The sequence below is a fragment of the Anabrus simplex genome, chromosome 11, assembly GCF_040414725.1.
Source record: "Anabrus simplex isolate iqAnaSimp1 chromosome 11, ASM4041472v1, whole genome shotgun sequence".
Taxonomy (NCBI): Eukaryota; Metazoa; Arthropoda; class Insecta; order Orthoptera; family Tettigoniidae; genus Anabrus; species Anabrus simplex.
The window spans coordinates 106125695-106145222 of record NC_090275.1 but is presented as its reverse complement, the minus strand read 5'-3'; the positions used below and the strand labels follow the sequence as shown (position 1 = coordinate 106145222).

Here is a 19528-nt window from a genome sequence, read left to right as displayed (position 1 = left end):
TTCAGTGATTATTCATAATCTATGAAAACCCATCATGCTGGGACAGGAAGTGAATATAGGTTATATATATTCGAAATGTGTAATCTATACCCACCAAAGTTACACAATAGAATGTGATTGGTAGTGAAAACTTCAAAAAACTGAATCCATCATTTTTACTGGCTGTGGCACAAGAAAATAATAATAATAATAATAATAATAATATTTGCTTTACATCCCACTAACTACTTGTACGGTCTTCGGAGACGCCGAGGTGCCGGAATTTAGTCCCACAGGAGTTCTTTTACGTGCCAATAAATCTACCGACACGAGGCTGTCGTATTTGAGCACCTTCAAATACCACCAGACTGAGCCAGGATCGAACCTGCCAAGTAGGGGTTAGAAGGTCAGCGCCTTAACCGCCTGAGACACTCAGCCCGGCGGCACAAGAAAAAAAACACAGTCTTAATAGAAAGAATACGTACTATCCTTCCTTCAGCCGAGTCCAATTCCTGGTAAGAGTCTCTTGATCTCTGTGGAGAATGATTTTCTCATGGACAGGTGCTACAGCAAAATTAAATCCTTTAAGTGTTCACTGCTGGAGGAAAAACAAATGTCATATACAAGGAAATCTCATATGTCCACTGTTAGAAATAACCTATGGCCTTAATTTCGTAATTGTTCCCGCGAAGCCGGAGTGTGTAGCTAGTATGTATATACTGGGATATTCCCCTTGGCTACTCACAGTGGTCGGGTGTTAGTACGCTTTCTATAATTCGTATATTCGTGTCAACGAAATCAGCATTAATGATAGAATACCGAATGATGGTAAAGAATCATGAAAATTCTATACAACAGGAACGTCATATATAAAGAACATGATGGCTGAAAAACCAGTAGTATTGACATAACAGTGGTAAATGATAACTCGTGTTAGCCAAGCATGCTAAAAGTTAGAGGAGGAAGCCAATGCTCGTCAGTTGAAGGTTCAAGTCCGACATAGAATGAATAAGAAGATGTACAATATTATAGGGAAGGATCCACCTTTCAATACTCCGTAGTAAGTTGAACTAAAAAGTAGTTAATATTGTACATCTTCTTATTTCTCTATTCAATACGGAACAATCATGAAGTTTTTAACTTTAAATAGAATGAATATTTTTATTTAGTTCTTAAAGTTCGTGTGAGTCGCGTTGTTGAAGACAAATCTAAATCATGATCAGTTCTCACATTGCAGGTACTCTGCTATGCATGACAGAGGTATAATGGGCTTGCGTATGACCATTCAATGAATGTTTAAAATGGCCTTCATTAATGCAAATCTGAGCGTGGAGGAGGAGAGATACTCTTGCTTGCTGCAACATATGTGGTGTAACCTGCCTGAGGCTTCAGTGATGAGCTGCCATAAGGTCAGGTGATCTAGCCAGCCATGTGACAAGACCCCCTCATCCAAGATATGTCGTATGCAAGTGGTTCCATACTGCCAATGATCAATGTGGAAGAACTGCATCCTGCTGGAACCACATCTTTAACCGTGTCATAAGGGGCACATCCTCCAATACGGACGTGGGTATTCACGATGCAACTGTAAATAACATCGTCCTGTGAGATTCCCTTTGAAGATATATTGTCCAATTAACTTTTCTTGTATTATCCTGCACCATATGTTGACGCCTCAGTATACCTGAAATAGAGCTCCCCTTGTCCAGAGAGGACTTTCAACACTCCAGTAATGGAAGTTGTGATGATTAACAGTTCCGTTCTTGTGAAATCTGGATTCGTCACTACAAAGAATGCTCATTAAGAAATCTGCATCAGCTTCAACTCCTTGTGAAAATTCTATCAGTTTTTGAAGGTGATCTCCTTGTACGGACTGTTGAGAGGGAGCAGGAGTATAGCTATCTGGTGTTTGTGTCCGTATCATGTGCACACAATTTACGAAGCACAGAGACATTCACTTCAAACCAAATTAAACAATAGATCACTACATCTGATGAAAAGGAATACTCATTCAAGTTATGAATGTTCCCCTTCAACAAATCATTACTCATATTACTATTGTACAAAACATAATTTGTAAACCAAACTGCCAGATCAATTCAGGAAAGTTTGATTGCTGTAGGAGCGACGACATAGTTCAGCACCAACCACAGCAGTTTTCATGTGTCACTTGATTTCAATTTTGGATGTGTTGTTCGGACTTCATCAACATTTTAAATTTGGAATGTAAATTGAAACATACCAGATTGTTTACTTTATTATTGGTTGTATGTGAACATATGTTTTTCCAACTGTATCGTGGCTGAAGATGACCCAGTGTATATGGGTTCGAAACTAGTCCCAGTTATATAGGACACTATACAAGCTAATGATATTGAATAGGTGGACCCTTCTCTACCCTTGGATAATTATCAATTGTTAATATGGACTATAATGAAATTCATAACCTATGATTTCTTTGTAAATGTTCAAAGTAACTCTTGAGACTTTCTATCTTTAGCTTTCTTATTCCGTTTAATGTCCAGGGTTGATTTTTCCCCCTTGGACACAGCGAGGGATCCCACCTCTGCCACCTCAAGAGCAGTGTCCTGGAGCGCGAGACTGTGTCGGGGGAAGACAACTCTAGAGAAGGACCAGTACCTCACGCAGGTGGCCTCACCTGTTATGCTGAACACGGTCCTAGAGGGGGGATGGGAAGATTGGAAGAGATAGACAAGGAAGAGGGAAGGAAGCAGCTATGGCCTTAAGTTAGGAACCACCCCGGCATTTGTCTGGAGACTTGGAAAACCACAGAAAACCACTTTGAGGATGGATGAGGTGGGAACCAAACCCTCTCTCTATTCATTTGACCTCCCGAGGCTGAGTGGATCCTGTTCCAGTCCTTGTACCACTTTTCAAATTTCGTGGCAGAGCCGGCAATTGAACCCGGGCCTCCAGGGGTAGCAGATAGTCACACTAACCATTACACCACACCACACAGGCGGACCTGTTGAGACGCAAGGAAGTTAAACAATTACGAATGCCTTTACAATATATTTAAAAAATTGAGCTAATAAATAGATTCAAACTCTAAATCCCTGGAGAAAATCACATGCTGGCTGTGATTAGTTCCATGTACCCACTCCAGGCGACAGAGAAGATCTCGCAACTCTATACTAATGGAATAATATAGGCTATTACTTCAAAACTGATCCTGTATGTTACAAATTCTGATTTCGAATGTGCAGACAGGTTTACCTTGCTGCAAACACTATAGTGTATTAAAGAATTATGTCTCTTTTAAGCCAAGATAGTTGCAACCATTCCCTACACGTAGAGCATGTACCTATTTCTTGGTGGAATGAGTCAAGCATAATGTTTTAGGTAGTATTCACCATGCATTTGTCCGTAGTCGGTGCTTATGTGATGATGTTTAATATAATTTCCTTACAAGAATGTCCGAGACTTGAGAAAGGTCGAGTCTTCTTAAAGGATGCCTTGATGAGTAGGAAATAAAAAACTAGAACGGAATGACTGTAGAAAGGTTTGAATCTTCATTGTTCCAAGAAGCCTATCAAGGTTCATATAGCACACACAATGCTGTGCGGCTACTTTCAGTTTAAAAGTTCAACCCTTATAACTGTATTCCCGAGGAGAGCAAGTTACTGATGTATTACAGCCTTATGGCCAGATTTTATGCCTTTACTGAAGGCTCTAATGGTAGTAATTACTTGGCATAAGCTATCACACCTGTTGTACAGCATTTGCGTGCCATAGTTTATAAAATATGAAAAACCCGTTTCTATCAATTTCAATGTGACGAGACCGTACAAAATGAAATGAAATGGCATATGGCTTTTAGTGCTGGGAGTGTCCGAGGACAAGTTTGGCTCGCCAGGTGCAGGTCTTTTGATTTGACACCTGCGGGCGATCTGCGCACCATGATGAAGATGAAATGATGACACATACACCCAGCCCCTGTGCCAGTGAAATTAACCAATGATTGTTAAAATTCCCGACCCTACCATAATCAAACCCAGGACCCTGTGACCAAAGGCTAGCACGCTAACCATTTAGCCACGGAGCCAGACCATACAAAATGGTGGTGATCTAACATGTCTGTAATTGGTACTAACCTATCACTTTTTCTACAATACCGCGAATGTCCTTTTATATCAAAAGAAAATGGCCTCTTGGACCAATCAGGTACGCAATTCTCTAGAGACAGCTATAGGAGTGGCTATGATTTGAACAGTACAGTATGATTTTGTAAAAAATGGCCAAAGTATTGGACTACGCTCCACATAAAATTGTACAATGTTTTGGAAACGGCCTCATTTACTGCCACTTATACCATTTTCACATTGTGCGGGGAAGTCTATCGGGCTAACTGTGCTACGAGATATTGTGCAAGATAGGACTAAGAGAAATTTAATTACTAGTTGGTTGCATATGCTCAGGGTAAAAATAGGGGCAGGTGTCCCACCCAGTGTATATATTACTCTAGGTTGAATATTCATTTTAACGACTTGCAAAATATAATTTTCCTGTGTAATTTATCATCATATTTCAGTCGACTATCACTAAGAGTGATGCAAACAGTCAAATAGCTGCAATGAATTTTCTGAATTTTTATACATTGAAAGCTTGACTATTCAATTTCATATGTCTTGTAAAATTGTATTTTTGTAAAATTCATACATTCCAGTCGACCATTATCAAGAGTGAAACGAACAGTTAAATAGTATCAAACAACATCCTAGAATTTATAGATTTCCCATAAGAATGACAATTTAATTCCTTTATGACTTGTAGAACATTTTCATATGTTTTACGAGGGTCAAGTCATAAGTCATGGCAACCATTTTTTTCTTGTGAACAGGACACAACACGGAACATTTAAGATATGCATTTGGAAACGTACGATATGTACTTGTGTATTATGTCACTAGATGGTGTATGTAAACAACAATGTGGGTCTAAGCATGCCCCACAAGTTCAGTGTGTGAGTGAGAGTCACAAAATGGAAGTCAACAAGCAGGAGCAACGTTTGTATATTAAAATAGCAGTTCTCCGCAGCAGAAATGCACGCCAATGCCATGCAGAGCTGCGGGAAGCATTAGGTGTGCGCATGCCATGCCCTATATAACAGTGGCGAGGTGGGTGGAGCAATAATGCGATTCAACATGGCTTGTCCTCCTTGCTGAAACCTCTCCAGTTTGATGCAACATGTTTCGTAACAAGTCCACTTCTGTACCTCACTTAAGTGACGTGGCACCCACTTTGCACAAAGTTTACGCACCTGTAGATCCTTGTGTAAAATGCACCGGATTGTTGCCGCTGTTGTTGCTGTATGTTCTTGCAATTCCGCTAGAGTCCAGCACGTGTCCTAATGTCGATCACCATTATCCGTACATCTTTGTCCATGGACACTGGACGGCCTGGGCGAGGCAAATCGGCAGTTTATAGTCTACCCACCTCGCCACTGTTCTATAGGGCATGGCATGCACACCTAATGCTTCCCACAGCTCTGCATGGCATTGGCGAGCATTTCTGCTGCGGAGAACTGCTATTTTAATATATGATCGTTGCTCCTGCTTGTTGACTTCCATTTTGTGACGCTCTCACTCACACACTGAACTTGGGGGCATGCTTAGACCCACACTGTTGTTTACATACACCATCTAGTGACATACATAAGTACATACCGTACGTTTCCAAATGCATATCTTAGATTTTCCGTGTTGTCTCCTGTTTGCGAGAAAAAATAGTAGTTGCCATGACTAATGACTTGACCTCCGTATCATTTTTGAACAATTTTTATTAAACTTCAATGCAAATTATGTCTTTTGTAGTTAAGGAAGTTCGCATACTGGAACATGTACTCATTTATATGACTCATCCTTAAAGAGTTAATTGTTGAAGTATTAATGAACAATAATTTTTTTGATTTGTTATGCCCGACTAAGGAGCGAGATTAAACTTATTAGCACTTTCTTGTTTTTCTTTTATTCCCTATCTCTCTTCATCCTCTCCCTGTGCTCCTTTTTACATTGTTCAGTCCATCCTGTATTGAATTTGGTGGAAAAGCAATATTTCCATTAAAGGGACAAAAATGTTATTTTCTTCAAAACAGGTTCACGTAACAGGTTTTGGTGCATGTTTAAAACCGTCAATGCTGTGAACAATTTTTAAGTGCTTGCTTGCTTGTTTAAAGAGGCCTAACATCGAGGTCATCGGCCCCTAATTTCTAAGTGAAAGCATGTTCTGAGCAAATTCACAAATAAACTTTCAGAGTGCAGAAAGGTTTTAAAATTTTTGTTTTTTTACATTTTTATAATTCACAGACATAAGAGCTTTTGTTTGAGATGATTTATGGGATCTAGACCTTCCAATTGGTACCAAAATCTTGTTTTCGTTCTCAAAGTCAAATAGAAGCTTTTCACCAGCAATGGTATGACAAATAAGCCGGCAAAATATAGCCTTCGATGTATGCAAGATCCTATTATGGATAGTCCACGGTAAAGTTAATAATGTTAACAAAACAAAGTTAATAAAAACATTTCTCAACATAGTTATTAAACTTTTGTTGAACTTCTTCAACACCATGTCCACACCAGAAAAGCTGTTTGTGAGGTTAAGATGCCTAGGGTCAGGAAGTAGAAAATACGGTAGATGCAAAGTGTGGCAAAGAAAAATACTGGAAAGGCATTTAGAATTAAGTTTGGAGAGAACACTTATGTACAAACTTTTAATTCATGATGCAGCAGGATAAAAAAAAAATTCTTGAGAATGCCCCCACATGACTCCGTTCTTGTTGACAGTACTCAGGCCTGAATTCGCAAGAAATGATACAGATTATCGGAAAGCCAGCTCCACTAATGACAGGCTTAAAAAAAAAAAAGGTAATAACTTTAAGATTCCTAGCAACTGGTGACAGAGTTCACATACGTTTGTCTAGAGTATCAAAATGAACAATTGTGCATGAAGTGTTTAAAGTTTTATATAACAATCTCAGGGAATTAGTAAAGTTACAAAATAAAGAAAAATCTTCATTTAATCTAGTTAGGAGAGTATTATTTTGATCATATACAAGTGATTATGGAAGGTTAGGTTTTTAAGAGACGAGCAAAGCTGGAAATGAAACTACCTTAGAACACAGCTAAAAGAATACAGAATTAAAAATACTGTACATTAGAACTTTATTTGATAGTAAATTTTTAGAAGAAATAAGAAAGCCTCGTATTCCACACTACAAATTTGCATGCTCTAATTGCGTCCTTGGCATGTACGAACCGAAATGCTAACGACAACATTAACAATTCCATTCACAAAAGTTAAAGATATTTTGTATATCAACATGCTCAAAAAGTTAACAAAACACACTATTTTGTTAATAACTGTCAAAAATGTTCATGAACATTGTTGGTTAACAATGTTTATTAACAAAGTTAATGAAAACATCTTGGTGTGGGCGTGCCTTTATGTGCTAAACAAGGAGGCATATGTTGGGACACAGTCCATAGGGCCTTATTCAATGTGCAATTCTGCAAGTGTAGTAGACAGGATGGTGTCAGGGAAGAGGTCACAACGTGATTAAACTGGTATTGCTTTTATTATTTGGTAGCTGATATTGCATAAATAACATAATAGCAGGTATCATTGAAAAAAAAAAAAAAAGCTATTGTCCTTTTTCATTCAACCTAACAATCAGTCAGTAGCCAATGCACATTAGTTTCGTACGTTCCAAGAAAAACCCAAAGTAGTTGTTACCTATGTATTCCAGTGACTAAACAGACTCAAGACTACCCAACATGTAATATTTTTGATATTTCACAAAGAACAGAAAACATACTCTTATAGTGGACCATACACATATGGTAGTCATATTTGTTTTTATGATATGCCAACCACAAATAAAGGCTGATAAATATGTTTATAATGGCTATGGATGAAATTCTCAAGGAAACAAAGGTAAGATAAGGAGGGCATATGAAAATATTGTTGTTTGCAGACGACAGTGATCTGGAGATCAACAATACATAAGTGCGTATATATCTAGAGGCTCTAAATGACAATATTGCAAAATATGGTATGAACATCAGTGTGGAGAAGATCAAACCCATGGTGATAAGCGGAGGAAGAGAAGGAAAAGGAATTGTTAGTATCAAACCTTGAAGTAGTTGAATACTTCAAATATCTGACAAATAGAATAATGCATGATGCCAGGTTGGATAAGGAGATCAGCAGAAGGGTTCAAGTGGGAATGTAAGAAACCTGGTGTGGAACAGATAAGTTCCTATGAAATGTACAGAGATAACGTCTAATCCCGAATACCACCCGTACTTTTCCCCCAAAATATGGTTCTAAATCTTGGGTGTGGGTCATATTCAAGCCATTCATTCTCGTAAATATTTACTACATTTACATGGAGTATTGAAATAGATTTGAATACGGTTACCGTACTCAATATACCACATGTAAACTGCATTCAGATCTTATTGTGTTTCAGTTGCGTTGTAGAAAACAAGATCGATATTTCCTCAATACGGTTACAGTGGCATGTAAACGCGAAATGTAAGGTTATGAAATAAGATAAATCAATGAATATGGTTAAATATGAAGTAAATATGAAAGCCACTGCTGTGGATGCTTGACAGTCATTTGTTTCACAAGTGTTGCTGGTATCCTGGGTGCGCGAATAGCTGATCCTGCGGGATATCGCACTTTGCAAGAGTCGAGACTGTTGGTTACGGAAGTCTACCTCGTTCACATTCGAGTTCCGTATTTGTCCCGTGAAAGTGCTGTCTCGATAGTAAGCGATGGATTGAAAATGGCATCTGCGGTCATTTAATGTGCATGAGAAACAAAGTTGTAAGCAAAGCTGAAATATATGGAAATCGTGTCGTTGGCAGAAAGTACAATATTGATGAATAGTGTATTTGTGATTGGCGGAAGGAGGAGGAAAAACTAAACAGTAACGGCAATCACAGAGCGTTCCGCGGGCGGAGTCCAGTGTTTCCAAAAATTGAACGACTCTAAAAATTTGTGATAGAAAAACGTGAGTTAGGATATGGTGTTTCTAGTGAAATGTGTCAATTGAAAGCACTAGAGATCTCAAAATAACCTAAAACAGAGTTTTACTGCAAGCCATGGATGGATCCAAAACTTTTTTCAGAGAAAGAGAGTGTGCATTCTAAGACGTACGTCTATTTCACAATGTATCCCTGGGGCGTATGAAGAAAAATTAATGGCCTTTCAGCATCGCATTATTCATTTGAGGAAGCAAAATTCTTATTTGCCGTCGCAAATTACGAATGCTGAACAGACACCTGTCTATTTTGAAATGCCGTTTGAAAATACAGTGGATATGAAGGGTTCTAGAAGTGTAACCATCAGAATAGGTGGTAACAAAAAGCAACGATGCACAGTAATGTTGTGCGTATTAGCGGATGGAACCAAACTCCTCCATATGAGAATCTGAAAAGGAAAACCCTTCCGAAGGGAAACTTGCTGTCTGATGTTATTGTTAGAAGACGAGTCCAGCTGTATGGACAGTGCGTTAGTTGAGGACTGGGTGAAGTACGTTTAGCAACGTCGCCCGGGAGCTTTGTTTTTACACCGAATGGATGTCTGATGGCAATTACGCGTTAACACCAACCGGATGAGTGAAGAGGCCTGAAGTGGGACTAATATGCAGCTGGATCAAGACCACATGGACGCACATTCCCAACTATCTAGTGTCCAAAAGCTTTAAGAAATGTGGAATTTCAAATTCAGTGGACGGTGGAAAGATGCCAGCGACGAAAGTTCCTATGATGAATCTTCAGATGACTGAGTTGTGAATGATCTGAGTATTGGACCGATTTTATTTATGATTTTTGTGACGATTTTATTAATTGTAAGCTGTTTGAATTTATATTTGTGGTATATTTGAAGAAAATTAAATAGTTATGCAAGTTAGTTGATTTGTTATTTTTTCCATATTTTGCCGTCTCAAATTTAGGGTGCGGGTCTTATTCAGTGGCGAGTGGTATTCGGGATTATAAGGTAATGTACATAGTGTACTACACACCTATATTAATGTATGCATCAGAGATTAGGCCTTTGATAGTAAGAAATGAGACTAAAATTCACGCCAGCGAAATGAAGTTCCTGAGGAGTATGGCAGGGAAGATAATGGGGGAGGGAGGGCGAGAGAGAGAGAGAGAGAGAGAGAGAGAGAGAGAATAAAAAATGTTTGGGTCAGAAATGAGATGTGGGTAGAAATACAGAGTGATAGTATGGAGAAGGATAAGTTGAGTTGGTTTGGACATGTTCTAAGAATGGAGGAGGGAATGATACCAAAACAAGTGTTGGAGTTTAAGATAGAAGGAAAGAGGACAAGAGGGAGGCCCAGAGCAAGATGGATGGACTCTGTCAGAGACAGTATATTGTCGTTGCCAGGACAAAACCACCTATGTGAATATCTTTAGAGACGTACTGACCCGCAGCACATACATTATGAAGAGCGAGAATGCCTTGACAGTATTCACACAATATTGCACCTTAGATGACAGAACCTTACTGGCCAAATTTCTAAGCTAAAATATTTCACATAGGAGGTTTTGTCCCGGCAGGGGTGATATGAAAAAGAAGACTACTGAGGAGTGGTGAAAGGAGAGGCAATGGTGGAGAAGGGCTATCAACACCCTGATCTGGTAAAAGCTGGACAAGGGGAAATGAAAATGAATCATGAATCAAATATTTATCCTGTTATTGAAGTTTTATTTGACCTTTCCATCACCCCTCCCTAGGAAATCTCTATAAGTAACCTCTCACAGGTTATTGAAGATATTGCGACGATGATGGCAGAGCACAGGCAATAACGCCAATGAAAGACTATAATTGCAGTGCAACAGTAACAATATGGATTGGGCCAGCAGCATGCAATATGTGGAGCCTCATGACAAGGAAGCTGGCAACTGATTAACAATGGACCAGGCACGCAGAACAAGAGAGAAATGGGCCTACATAAGGAGCGCAACGGTTGTGTGCTTGTCAGACTGTCGGGAGTCCGCGAGCAGCTACGTGGTATTCATCGACGCTTGCTAGTTGCGAACTGTTCTGGAATGACTGCCTGTGAGAAGTTGCGTGGAGAGCAGGGATTTGATGCAATGGTGTGCAGTGTGACTGCCCGTGTGAAAGTATGTATGAGTGAAAAACTCAAGGGAAAGTGAACTTTTAATTAACTGTAATTAATAGTAGTTCATTAATAGTGGCCATGATTTCTAATTGCTAGATTGCGTGGTAAAAGCTTGGATTCAATTCCAAACCTCTCCTCAATGTTCACATGAATTGAGGGCATATGATGCTGTCAAAGTTGTTTGGTCCTTCAGATGGAGACGTTAAGTCATGAGCAGACCTCTTGGTACTATTCAACAGGAATAGGCTCTGTGCAGCACAGTCACCCTCTCCCTTCCTCATATCATATGATATAATTCATCTCATGGACTCCTCTGACAAGGCTGAAATGAGGTCATCCAGCTGTAAAAACTTCATATCTGATCTGGCAGAGAAATGGGAGAGGAGACAATAGTGGTTCAATAAACTTAGTGGGTAGTAAAACCTCTACCTACACCTCTTGGTGTAGTAATTTTAGTTTAAAGGAACCTGATAACCCACCATTATATCAATTCTTACTTCAGACTGACAGAACTTACATCACAAAAAAAAGCTTTCTTTCCTTGAGAGATACTCTTCATATAAAAGCCATAATACATAATTTTTTGGCTACACCTTTGCTTCTTTAAATAATGCTAGAAACTATGATTTCTAAGTAAATATATTAAGTTCTATTAATAAATATAATTTCAAAATCCAGAAAAAATTCTTAGCAACAGATTCTAGACACTAATGGTAGCCAAAAGCCTGGGCTTCAAAATGTTAAAAAATCAAAATGAAGAGTCACACAACAGAGTGGCATTCATGCAAATCAACCTTTTCCTAACCTTTAACTCTTTCCTCTCAAACTATGGGACATATTTAATCAGAACTTTTACAGTTGGCAAATATAAAAATGCACAGTTCAAGAGTTCAGAAGTGTTTCCTCTATATACTGTATTTCATTTGTAACAAGCCTGTTCAAATAGCCAAACTCTGAAAAATAAACCTGCAGCCTAATTACTTGTCTTTTTCAAAGTATTCCCCTCCACTATATATATAAAATTTAAAAAAATGGTCCCAATGTCATTTCCACTATTGGAAGGGGTCCTGGTAGGTAATTTAGGAGATTGTATGCAGTTCCACCTGCGATTTCTCTATGATCTCTTGAAGCGACTGTAATAGTCCATTCAGAGTGAACTGTAGTTTGAGAAATAGGAAAAAGTCAGCCAGTGCTCAGTAAGGAGGATGGAAAAGCAGTTTTCTTTGTGTTCAATGAGAATTCATGTATCAACATCAATTCATGAGCTGGTGCATTGTCATGGTTGCAGGAATTGTTTCTCCACAAGTCTAGTCTTTTTCTCCTGATTCTTCAACGATTTAAGACATCAAGATAATACAAGTGGTTCACCATTTGATCCTTTGAAAATATGATGCATAACACTGTTGATGTTAAAAAAAGACTCAAGATCATTTTCATATTTGAACAGATCTTCCACACTTTCCTTAGTCTCAGGAAATGTCTTTCACTTCACTGTGTTTCTCTGTAAAAAGTTTTCTCCAGTTTGATGCAGAAGTGAACGTTTATACACTACTCGCAATATTTAGACATATATCATATAGACATTTTAAGAGATGTCCACCTTTCTTTCATTTTTTTTTTTTCAATGTCAAGCATGACATGTTTCATCCCTTCTGCAACATCTTCAGCTACTTAATGACATCAGAACAATTCCAAAAACATAGAAAGATATACACGGAATAAAATTATATCAAGATATCACTGTCTATCCACTTATAGTCTTAAAAACATTACAGTAATATGGGTTATCTCGTATTAAGTCTTTAAAAACATGATTCTTGATGTTGAAGGACAGTCAAGAAAGCCTATGTAGGGCAAAAGTTATATTGTAAGTTTTTTTTTTCCTACTGTTGAGATAGCTGAATATTGCATGAAATAAATTTCTTGGTTGAAAGCTGTATTGATGGTGATTAATTATATCATAGATATTTTGTGAGAAGTCCACCCCTCCTCAATAAAGCAATGTATTCACATATGAAAATGTAATTAAGCCAAGGAGGAAATGTTTCATCCCTTCAACTACCTACTTAATGTAGTCAGAATAATTTTTAAAAAACATAGGATGGAATAAAATTGTATCACACAAGATGCTGCACTGTCTGCCAACTTATTGTCTAAAAAATTTATTATTACAATAATAATAATAATAATAAATAATAATAATAATAATAATAATAATAATAATAATAATAATAATAATAATAATAATAATAATGATGATCATCATCATCGTCATTTCTCCTGATCCAGCTGTAGCCAGGTAAGGGCAAATATGGTTCCTCTCTACTTTCTTCGGTCTTTCCACCACTCCACCTCCAACACTGTGTCCCAGTCCAGGTTTCTTTCTATAATACTGCATTGGATTGTGTCCTTCCATCTCAATCGTTGTTGTTCACGGCCTCTCCTTCCTTGCATTTGCATTTCCATCACTTTTTTTGGCATTCTTTCATCGTTCATTTGCTTTATGTGCTCAAACCATCTTAGTCGGCTCTTCTCTATTCTATTATTCATTTTTTCCACTCCAATTTCTTCCTGGATTTTCTCATTCCTTATATTGTCTCTTCTACTCTTCTGTATCACATTCCTCAAGAACTTCATTTCGGCTGCCTGTATTCGACTCCCTTCTTTGTCAATGTCCAAGTTTCTGCTCTGTAAGTTATGGGTACATAATACATCTTGTACATAGTTTCCTTAGCTTTCACTGGCACATCTTAGTCCCATAACATGTTTCTTACGCTAGGATAGAAACAGCTTCCAGCTTGAATCCTCTTACTAATCTCAGCATCCAGTCGAGCATTCTTCATTAATTCACTCCCCAGGTATTTGAACGTCTCCACTACTTCCAGGGGTTTGTCCGCCAGTCTAATTTGATCTTTCCCTTCTTCCTTCCCTCTAGTCATAACAAGAGTTTTACTCTTTTCTACATTTATTTTCAATCCACATCCTTTGATCTTCCCATTCACCACCTCCAACTGTTCTTGAACCTTCATGTCCTCTTCTCCCCAAATCATATCATCATCTGCAAATAACATGATGTTCATTTCTCTTCCTCCATATGTTGCTTTTAATGCTGTTCTCATCATGTCATCCGTACTACTGTAATGGTATGGGTCCCAGCTCAGGGTTAAAAGTGAAGACCTAAACGGCATCTATGGCGGAGAAGGTGGACTTTGGTATGGTGGAGACGACGGAAGGGACATTACAGTAATATGCTGAGTAAATGGCTAGTTATTCAAAAAGAAACCAAAATACAGTGCCACTCAACAGAAACCATCAAGACTTTGCATTTCCACAGTATTTTCAAAGTTTGGTTATTTTTTGAACAGGCCTTCTAATTAAAGGACTTATACACTTATAAGGTTCCACATCATTTAGTTCAATCAGAGACTACTGTAGATCCATTCACTGTAGTTTAAAAGAATGTTTCATTTCATTCAATATAAATACTTTTAAAATATATTAACTACACTACATATCAACATTCACATAGATAAGAAAATATGGACACTCATCTTTCTTAGCTAAAGTTACGTATGGCCTCGAACACTTTCTTTTTAAAACTCTTAACATGATCAACTGATCTACTAAAATTTCAAAAACAATGGCACCTTCACTGCCAACAAAATAAATAATCACCAACATTAATAAAAATACACAATTATAATAGAAGAAAAACTATGAAATGATATAATAATAAATTTTTCTCTCTTTTCAAGGCTATCTGAAGTCTTCTTTCTCACTAATAATGTCTCCAATGGAATGGTTTGACAAAACAAATATGCTATTCACAAAACACAGACCCGTTTTGCCTCTTCTTTATGTTCAAGTAAAGGTCCAAACATTATTTCTCAGTTCTGTTTATTGAGCATCAGTTCTTGTACTTACAACATTGTCAAACAGACAACACACTGACATGGGTATAAGGTTCAGAACCCATGTCATCACCACACTGTAGCAGGAAAAACAAGCAAAGACACATTCATGTTTGGCGCTTGCATCAGGGCTGACGAGTGTCGCTGCCACTGCCGGTTCCACTGTCGCTGACGCTACCGCTACGAGAGTTGCAAAGAGTTTCACTGGAGGGATTTTCCGAATTCCCACCTTCTATGGCACTAGTTTCTGTCAAAATGTCCTCCTTCGTATTGGCAGATTCTCCTTGCGATGGTAATACGGGCCTCATTACTGGAGTAAAAGTCAATCCTTGAGAAGCATCGCCTGCACCATCTAACAACGTGGGAGTTGAGGTCACAACTGTTGGTTCATCCGTTTGTGCTGGGCATTCAAAATGTACACAGTGGAATACCTGTGGAGAAATGTTTCTGGTAAGTAGTTTGCAACATGAGATTTTAACAGAAGGCTACGTCCAAAAATAAAGAAACAAACAGCATTGCTCTGAACCTGCGAGGAGCATTATTTCTAAAGAAAACACAACCTTCTGATTTTAAGAGGTGCTAGCGTATTGTAATTTGCTATCATCACCATCATGAACATCGTCGTCATCTTATGCAGCGTTCTACAATTACCAAATAAGATTATACAGATACACATAGTATTTACTCATATATTGGATCCCCCTGGTTTTCCAAGACAAGGAAAACAACTAACTGAAGCTTGCTTACAAGACTCTCCCACCCAATCTAATTCATCAAAGAACAGAATTCCACTTCGTAGTGCCATTATAACAGCATAAAATTCTGAATCAATGACAATAATACCATAGTTTCCCTTTGATAATGCCCTGTGTTTTGTGCAATAACCTGCTGCTATGTGAGGGTTTTCCTTTCTTGGTTTAATTTTATAAATTGTGGAATTGAATAACATGAAAAAGGGGACGTGTAGTTCTATCACAGCTTTCAAATGAAAAGCTGTGCCTTTTGCAGCTAAACAAAACGTGAAGCCACAACCTAACATGATCTGATATTGGCAGAACCAAAAAGAGAAACTGAAAGCAAGTAAAAGTGGGGTTCTTTCATGGTACCAAAAACGTAAATATGGGTGATCAACACCAAAGTGCTAGAATAGACAAGTTAAGAAATATTTTTTTCCATAACTCATATGATATGATTCAACAAAGAGCACTGGAAGCACCGAATATAGATGCACTTTACTTTTCCAATTTTTGTAACAAAAATCTGGGGAGCCTTTTTTTTTACATGCAAAAGAATTTATAATGGTAAAATTAAATGTACTAAAACAATCTCAAATGTGACATGCAAGGTAACTAGCCTATTTTGTGAAATTATAACATGGACAGCAATATAGCAAATCAGTAACAACAGCAACTACAAACAATGTACTGATTGTCTCACCACAAACGAGTCTACGATCGATCGACAACTATCATCAGCTGTGTAGCTAATGTAATGAAACACACATGGTATAAGGTGCACCATCACTTAAAACTGGAAATAAAGTACAGCAATAATTATTGGTAAAACTAAACCTTACTAACTCATTGTGTAAGTTGAATGTTTAGACTTATTCCTATCCAGTTCACAATTATAAATTTGGATGTCTCTACCTAATCAATACTATGTATGATATTGAGTGTATGTATTTACATTTAAAAATACATTATAATTACAGTACTAGTTTCGATCCTATACCCTGCCTGGTGGCCATGATCGTTAAAGCATCGCAGTCTTAACGGTCTGATACCGCGGTCAGCAGGTTCAAATCCTGTTGGTCGAAAAAACTTTCACCATCAGAATGTCGGCCTGCAGGATAGGGGAGGTGGTGGTATACAATTTCTAATCACTAGATTGCATGCCAAAAGCCTGGAGGGGTTATATGGAGTGAGGGCATATGACGCTGTTGATTGAAATTCGTCCATTGGATGGGGACGGTAAGCCTTGAGCAGACCCCTTTGTGCTATTCGACAGGAGTAGGATATGTACCAGCACTGGGTTTCACCCTCTCCCTTCCTACTATCATATATCACGTCATTCATTTCATCTCATTAACTCCTCTGACGAGGCTGATGTCAGGGAGGGTATTCAGTCATAAAAACACGCCAGGACAGATTCCTCTCACCTCATACTTGACCCCGTAGAGAAATTGGACAAGGGTTGGGCAAACTAGTTTCGATCCTTCAGCTGTTATACACACTATTAATAATTAAATTCTAATAAGTTCACATTCTATTATCCTACATCACTATTTTGATAGCTCTTCTTGCCTTTTAATGGTTTTGATTAGGAGGGAACATCTCAAAGTTATGGTTGATCGGTTTATGTAGTTGAAGTGGATGTGGACTGTAGATAAGTGAGCTTAATTACATGAAGTTGTATGATGTTCCCTTGCTACCTGGGCTGGTTTCCTGTCCAACAACTTAACTACAGTTCAGATTCACTTTAACCACATAAACCATCAACCATAACTTTGAGATGTTCCCTCCTAATGAAGACCATTAAAAGGCAATAACAGATAGCAAAAGACTACCACATCACTACAATGAACAGATTCAAGGATATATGACCGTTCCACACTTATGTTTCTCTGGTGTAAATGAAAAAAAAAAAAAAAAAAAAAAAAAAAAAATGTACACCCCATTATACTCTACCAGTGATGATAAACAACAATATCAATTATGAATTTGATACTAGATTTTAAGATTATGTATTTATCACAGAACAAGATCCAAGGAACATGACTGGTCCACATGTCTGACTGGTGCAAACATATTTTATAATGCCCTATTTTACCAAATTAGTGATGTAGGATAATAGAGTGTGAACTTATTAAAACATAGGACTGTGCACATGAACTCTGAGAAGAGTGATATTTTAACCAGCGAATTTGCTATTTTGATTATTAATGGCATGTATAACAGCTGATCATTATAGGATCGAAGCTAGTACCATAATGATAATGTATTTTTAAATGTAAATACATATAATCAATAACATACATAGTACTGATTAGGTGGAGACGTCAAAATTTATAATTGTGAACTGTAAAGTCATCAAAACAGAAGTGAAACTAATATCGTATGTTATTCCTATCCACTGCAAAATAAAATGTTTTATCAACCCTAGTTACTACTGCATTACCGGATTACAGTATTTTGTTGTGCACGTTAAAACGAAAGAGATGGTTATAGCTTTTTATGCATAGTTATTTAAAAAATGGAATTTGAATATGACTGCTCAGTTCTTAATTTCTCATCATCTATAATTACTGCACACTGTCATACCCTTTACATGGTACCAAAGACAAATTTGGGAGATCAGTACTGAAGTCCTAGTGTAGGTAAGTTCATGAGAGAGAGACGGGGGAGAGGGGAATAAGAAAGGAACATATATAACAGGACGAACACAATGGCAGGTGAGTGTGAAGAGGGAGCAACAGAAATAGGATAAACATGGAAGCACAAGAGGCCAAGGACAATCTCCACATCTTCACACACTGCCGTCTTCAAATAGACTATCCTCATCAATCCCAGTTCTACATCCATCTTTTCTTAGCCCCCGACGAGCTTGTTCCTACTTCCCAGCTTCATCGGGAGGGCAGGCATCAACACTCATTGAGTGGCCATCTTGACACATCTTTAGTCTGTGTGTTGGATAAGAAGAAAGCTGGACAAGTATAGGAAAAGGGAAGAAGCATAAGACAAAGATAAATACAGGTGGTAAAAGAATAGGTACACACGACAAACACAAAAGGACAAAAGGGTCCCAATGGGATAATAAAAGTACAGGAAAAGAATAATACACTTAATTCATAACGTACAAGTTACCTTCACCTCGTCAAATGATTCAACTGTCAATAAACTCATTCTTGATAACATTTTAACATCGCTTCAAATTGAGATTGTCTACAGGGATCCAATTTTAACACTGTTCTTCAACCTTTAATCTACAACTTTTTTTCTTCTCATCAATGTGTTCTACACTTCTTCCATATGCTATGACATTCGTCTTTTGTCTCCTAGATAGGAATATAGTGATCTCTTGACTAACCTTCAACATTATTTTCTCAATATTACTTTTTGAATAAATATGACTGATCGTCATTCTCGTCAGAGTCTAATTGTAACCGCCAATCGCTCAACTTAATTTTATAGCAATCTTACTACTTGTTCATCACAATATGTTGCTTTGTCCATTTTACTTCTAATAGCAGCCTTTTAATGTCAATAATTTTACCTTTGTAATTCTTCACATTGTAAACAAAATTTTTAAAACCAACATTGTTATTTTTAATGTTAATTTTAGTTTAAGTCTCTTCAAAATTTTAAAAATTATTTTCATCTTATTATATGTTAATCAAGTGCTTATTTTATTCCGAGGTTAAGACAATGGCTGATTATGCCTTCATACTAGGCGAAACATGTACCATTTTTAG

General features: G+C 37.6%; 1 protein-coding gene across 4 annotated transcripts in view; it reads right to left on the bottom strand.

Moving 5' to 3' along the window:
• Positions 1 to 19528, bottom strand: part of BTBD9 (BTB (POZ) domain containing 9) — a 154987-nt gene that overhangs the window by 51080 nt on the left and 84379 nt on the right. For 2 of the 4 annotated variants that reach the window (XM_067155399.2, XM_067155400.2), the window contains exon 10: positions 13340 to 15485. The exons of 1 other annotated variant lie outside the window; for it this stretch is intronic. In XM_067155399.2, coding sequence (XP_067011500.1) covers positions 15180 to 15485 — 306 coding nt within the window. In that variant the 3' untranslated portion in view covers positions 13340 to 15179. Of the gene's footprint in view, positions 1 to 6334; positions 6792 to 13339; positions 15486 to 19528 lie in introns of those variants that run through there. One more of the 4 variants, XM_067155402.2, reaches the window with a different exon arrangement.